The sequence below is a fragment of the Ischnura elegans genome, chromosome 9 (assembly GCF_921293095.1).
Source record: "Ischnura elegans chromosome 9, ioIscEleg1.1, whole genome shotgun sequence".
Classification (NCBI taxonomy): domain Eukaryota; kingdom Metazoa; phylum Arthropoda; class Insecta; order Odonata; family Coenagrionidae; genus Ischnura; species Ischnura elegans.
Window position 1 is genome coordinate 34,337,493 of NC_060254.1, and position 6,274 is coordinate 34,343,766.

Consider the following 6,274-nt stretch of genomic DNA (forward strand, 5'->3'; position numbering starts at 1 on the left):
ACATATATGAAAATACCATAAGAGCAACAACCCAGACTGTCCCATCCTACTCCTGGTGTTTGCTCAGTTATTGGAATAACACATTTGGCCCTAAGGTTGAGTAGAAAGGAAAATACTCAGATGGCCATATAATCCTCCCACGGCTCGTCCACCTTGCAAGTCAAAATTTCACTGTGTTGGTGTGCGGGAAGGGGGAGAAATTCACTGCATGGACCAAACACACCAGCCTCTCAAACGGAAAGCCCAAAACACACACACATTCACTTTTAACATACATACACAACAAGATCCTTTGTGGAGGCTGTAGGGACCTCCACTAAGGATTCTCCCTCCCCCATTACGCCATTATGATGATAAAAAAATAGTCTCATGTCTATGCTTGTCGTAATTAAAATTAATGACAAAGTTGACGCCGCTTGATCACAATGAAGACAACAAAATATACAGCCATCACGAAGCCTCGAACCCTGGTCCCCCGCGTGGTAGTCTTAAACGCAACCACTACCCCACCTGACCCATCTACTGAGTGGTGCGATATCATGGAACTATAAGCGGCTTGAGAAAAGTACTGCATGAAAATTAATTAATTACAGCCAAACTAAGGCCCATTCAACGGAACCACTACTAGTTCAGGGATGTGTTCACCATTCCGAAGGCCATAAAAAATACCACATTGAAAAAGGCGGAGCAAGTTTCGTGATCTCCCCTTGTCAGCACAGTGATTATGGAGCCGCGTCTCGCAGCAGTTGCATCCCAGGCAACTTGTGAGAGACTCGACTACCCGGCAAGATGCCTGTCAGAGTGGGGTCTGGCGTTGTGCAGTGGTTTCGAAGCATTCGTGCAAACCACTTTTCTGAATCCGTGACCTCGCAGCCACGGGTGCGGGGTTTTCGGAAACCAGGTGTTACATGTAGCAGTAGGAATAAGAGTACAATCACGTTATCACCGTGAAAAAGATCGCGGTCGGGAAGACGGAGCTCTTGACGATTTCGGAAAGCAAACTTAAATAATGTAATGTGCGTAGGTAATAATTGGTTGTTTTAAGTAAATTATGACAATTATAAGAAATAAAAGAAAAATTTGGATTATCCGTGCTTTCCGATTTTCGTGCCACCTCTCTCAATCATTAGACCAGATAATCGTGTGTACTGTATACTACTACGAGATCTCTAGTCAATCAAAAACAAAAAGTCAAAGTCCAACGTAAATCAAATACCTGAAATGCATGAAGTTGATTCAGAAGCTTTTCCTGGTAGAATACTTCACTCTTGGTATAAAACGGATCATCTCTAGTTTCAGAAGCAGGCAAACTCAGTTGAGACGAAAGTCCTTTCATTCGTAATCTTTCCCTTTCTTCTTCCCAGATGGCAGCAAGACCCGGAATAACTGTGACGCCATCTGAAAAGTACAGTGAAAACATTTTACATGAAAATCGACAGCACAAAGTAATAGTTAAGGCAGAGAGATCAGTAAAGGAAAAAAAGGACCATGATTTATGGATTTATAAGAAGACAAAATGAGATAGAGATGAAATTTGTAAGTAGAGAAGAAACAACAATATTTATTCATTCCATAGGACCATTTATTCAGTGAAATTCATCTGTAAATTTAAAAATTTTACCCCAAAAATCAGCATTACAACATTAATAAAACATTCAGCAAGGAGCACATCAATAGACATGGTCCCGTCCAAGCTGAGATACGGAGCACATCAACAAACGTGCTCTGCCGATCGGATGGGTGGGCCTTTCTCCGCCTCCGTACATGACTAATATCGACTTCTCAGTCTTCAGATCGTGTGTATGGCCTTCAGCAAGCTTCCTCTTTCAAACCGTGTGCACCGTTTGAAAATAGCAGTATTTGAACGGAAGTTATGGCGCAAAAACTACTCTCTATTTTTCTATCTTATTTTATCGGCCAATTCTGACGACGTTCATGAAAATCAGGCCCGCATTGAATGTGTTAAAGCCAGTGTAAGGAGAGGGATATGACAAGAGGGAAAATTAATAATTTTGATGTTATTCAATGAGTGTTAAAAATAGGTGGATGAATTTGTGTAATAAATAAGCATCTTTTAAAAACCCCAGCATGCATGTTTCAATCTAAAATCAAAATAAAGAGAATTTGCTACCAGCCATGTCTATTATACATAGGAATTGTTATTAATTCAAACTAAAAATCAGCAATTTGACAATAATTACCTCCAACACCTGATCTATTGGATATTGATGTAGCTAAGGTGTCAATTTCTATTTCACAGGAACTGATCCGTGGAATACTTTCTGGCAAATACAACTCCTCAGGTATACTTTTGGATTGCTCTACCTCAATATTGCCACTAGAAGTAATTGTACTGCTGGATTTACAAGGGGGATGTAATTCAATCTCTGTAATATAAATACATTCAATGAATTTATCACAAAGTACATATTTAAAGAGAAATAGCATGATTAAGAAGTTCTTAAGAGTTAATCCACAAAGAAATCACAGGTAATCAATTAATGAGATGAATAAAAATAATTTTTTTACCTGTAACATTCTGAGGACGGCGATAAAATACTTTGGATAAATTGATCAAATTCATTCCATACAAATTGAAGTCAATAAAAAATTGCAAAATGAAACTTAAGTGAGCTTCATGAGGCTGAAAACTTTTTCCTAAAACGGCTCCACTCTGAAAAATTCACAATGTGAAAATCAGATATCACAAAACTTCTCAATTGCTCCACAGATAACAGTTAAAATTCGATAAAAATGATTACCTGCAATAAATCAGCGGTTCTTTTAACCATAATAGGATTGTATAAATAAATTTTATAGAACTGATGCTCCTTCTCATGATAACCATAAAATGGTCTGGAAAAAAAACATAAGAGAATCAAAGGGGGAACCCATTTGGAAAGTAGGTCTGTAGGCATACATTCTTTGGATTACTAAATGCACATTTAAACCTGAGGTACATATACAGTCAGCACTGAATGAGCGTTAAGTGCTTAATGCAGCACATTTGCATTTTTAAACATATTCTACGGATATTTATCCTAGGCTGATGGATCATTCATTGGGATCCCACATTACGTTAATGGAAATCATTAAAATGCATAAAAAAGATTCTGAGAATAATAGGTTATGTCCCCTACGGGCATAGTTACTAGCAAATCCAGACTTAATAACAGTTAGAAATCCTCAGCTACAAGATGTTAGATTTTGGGAAGCAATCAAAATGTTGCATCCATTTTATCTATTTCCCTTCCTCCATTGAAAAAAATATCTATTGGCATATTACAGTAGAACTTGTTTCTAATGATGATACATAAAATGAAATCTCAACATTTATGGTATAAAGAGTTAGGCCAAAGATCTGAAGCCAATCTTACATGGTAAAGTGCAAGGTGCAACTTATTATGAGCTATTCGCTACCTTGGTTTGACAAGGTTCTAACTGACATTTTTGCAAAATTTGGTGTTTTCACTCAAGATAACTAAGTTTATGTTTCTCTATGTGTTGCACCGGTTTTTATTCCTCTATATAAAATAATAACAGATTTAGAACAGTGACAAAGTTCCAACTGCAAGGAGAAAAAACTAATATTTGGTGTGACACGGTTCCAACAGCATTTTACTTATTTTATTACTTGACATATAAACATGTAAAAAAATGAAATAAATAAAATATTTTCTTAAAGTAATAATTACTAGTGTATCTAGTGGATCACTAGTGTATGAGCCAAAAATAAAAAATAAATTCCTATTAATAATAGAAATATGTAGAGCAGTTTAAAACTTTGACAAGGTTTATCTCAAAACCAGCTGATTGTCAGTTAGAACCTTGTCAAACCAAGGTAGCGTATTGCCTTTGTACTGTCATCATCATCAGTCAGCAATCCAAAGATAGGTTTGATGCAGCTCTCTATTCAATTCTATAATCAGTTCTCCTCTCATGGCATAGTCCTGCTATTTATTGTCTGCATATCTAATTTTAAGTAATGACTTCAAAAACATTGTGACCTCCACTACTTCACTTCATATTTTGTGAAAGAGCTTCCCGCCTACATTGATTTAATAATATATTAAGCACTATTATAATTATATATAATTAAATTAAGAAAGATATGGTTGAGGTAACATTAAAAACATATATTCATAGAATGAAACATGGTTCCCGAACTTTATTGAAAATTTGAAATCTTGTCAGAATGGAACTAATGCAGTTCCAAAATCAAGTTCAGACCATGAATATGTGCACTAGATATTTGTTGAAAGAGGGTGCTGAGTGTGATCATCTGACTCCTACATGACCACCTCCGATAGATGCCCCCAACATTCACCCCATAATGTACGTAGCATGCTTTTACGCCACTCATAAAATAAAGTTTGTGAGGAGAGTTAGGGGGATCATAAAAAAGAAAAAATAGCACTGGTAGTCTTAAAGTTAATTACTTTTTTCTAACGAAGTATGTATTCACACTATATACTTTTAGGGTGATAGTAGGATTTTATCAAATCACCAGTTATCGTAGAATGGCGACTAAATTTATGATCCATAACTTAACTCACACTCTAAACAATATACTAGATATGGATGAAAGCAGTACAACAACAATTAAAATAAGATTTTTAAGGCATCCATCTCTTTTAGCTTAGGATAGGTATCTTGATTGATTCAGCAGCCTTAAAATGTTCAGCCCAAAGGACTCGAATGTGCATCCGGGATGCATTGCCAAGACACTGCGAAGTGCATTTTCATCTCCGAAAGGCCGTTTTTCACATAACTGAAAAACCTCTCCATTTCTCACGACTGAATGCAAAAAATGGTTGAATGTATTAACAGTTGCTGGTTGTTGATTTGTTTGACTATGAACAAACAAATCAACAACCAGCTATGTTACAGGTAAGAAAATGCAGCGAATGTGCATGACTTTTCATGGACCACCTTAGGAAAGGAACTTGGTAAATGAATTAGGGGCGAACCGTGCCAAAACTTCACCAAATCCAGCATTACCCAACCCACCGACATATATTAAATGGCCAAAGCAAACAAGGAACCCATCTGTAACAAAGATAATCATCTTCCTTATAGATGGACTAGATATATGCACTTATAAAAAACAAATTTTTGTTAACTTAAAATTTTGTCGCAGTAATTTCATTTACATCTAGTATTGTTTAGAATGAGAAATTAAATGAATCCTATAAAATTTGGTGACCATCCGACAAAAACTGACAATTTGAATAAACCCACCACTGATAACTATGTAGTGATCATTAAAATAAATCTACAGTGAAACAATCGGCAAGGAAGCGAGTCATTTAAACTGGAAGTTTCAGGAACACCTGGATGGCAGTGCCAAGAATCCAGATTACACACTTAAGATGGTTCAACCATTCATGGGATCACACAAGCCTAGTTATAATTTTTAATTCAATTAAGTATTCCATTTCATATAGGAAAATAGAAAAGTTGATGATTACACTGATAAAGGCATCACTTTGTACTACATTGCAGTAGAAATTAAAATTAACAACTCGTGTATTTATAGCAGGGAATGAATATTTGGCCCATAAGTTAAGATGATTTAATTATATTTTGTACGGCTATTTTTGTAATAAATTACTCACACTGAAATGATGCATTTACAATGAAGAAGCCGGTAAACGAGAAAATACTGATACATATTCGGTACTAACCTTCCAGATACCAATGATATCTTGTAGACATGCTGTGTTGTCGCATTGGACTTTCCCAATGAAACATTGAGTGCCTTGTCCAATCCAGACGCTAATCGGTATGCCTTACGTTCTTGCGGTTCAAACCCATCATATGGTACATAGATATATGGAAATACGCCGTGGACATGAAGGCAAACCTTCTTTCCTACAGAATAATATAAGCAACTAGTTTCCTTGACTCACACACAAAATTCAGAAAATGAACTCAAAAAAGCACCACACCTTTGGAGTCAGAGCCAAATATTCTGATCACGGGTACCTGCTTCACTTCTGAACCGCGGAAGTCAGAATAGAAGACATCCAAATTCGGGGAAGGCGCAGTCATATAATGATCAGCTGTCACAATTCTCACAGAAACCATCGCCTAAGCCTAATTTTATGGTTACCGTGGTATATATCGAAAAGACTGTCATAGAGATTGGAAACAGCTGCATATAATTTTCGTCCATTCCAATAACATTAGATTGAGGTAATTTTGAAAAGACACCATTGCTATTGTATACATATCGAAATGATAATCGAAGTGAATCGATACAAATGAAGAA

The 6,274-nt window shown here is 36.3% G+C and overlaps 1 protein-coding gene across 1 annotated transcript in view; it reads right to left on the bottom strand.

Moving 5' to 3' along the window:
- Positions 1-6,239, bottom strand: part of LOC124165680 (DNA polymerase zeta catalytic subunit) — a 36,377-nt gene extending 30,138 nt beyond the window's left edge. The window contains exons 1-6 of the mRNA XM_046543161.1: positions 5,952-6,239; positions 5,688-5,874; positions 2,763-2,856; positions 2,530-2,674; positions 2,202-2,387; positions 1,217-1,398 (exon numbers count right to left, since the gene is read on the bottom strand). Coding sequence (XP_046399117.1) covers positions 1,217-1,398; positions 2,202-2,387; positions 2,530-2,674; positions 2,763-2,856; positions 5,688-5,874; positions 5,952-6,090 — 933 coding nt within the window. The 5' untranslated portion in view covers positions 6,091-6,239. The remainder of the gene's footprint in view (positions 1-1,216; positions 1,399-2,201; positions 2,388-2,529; positions 2,675-2,762; positions 2,857-5,687; positions 5,875-5,951) is intronic.
- Between the last annotated feature and the right edge of the window lie 35 nt (positions 6,240-6,274).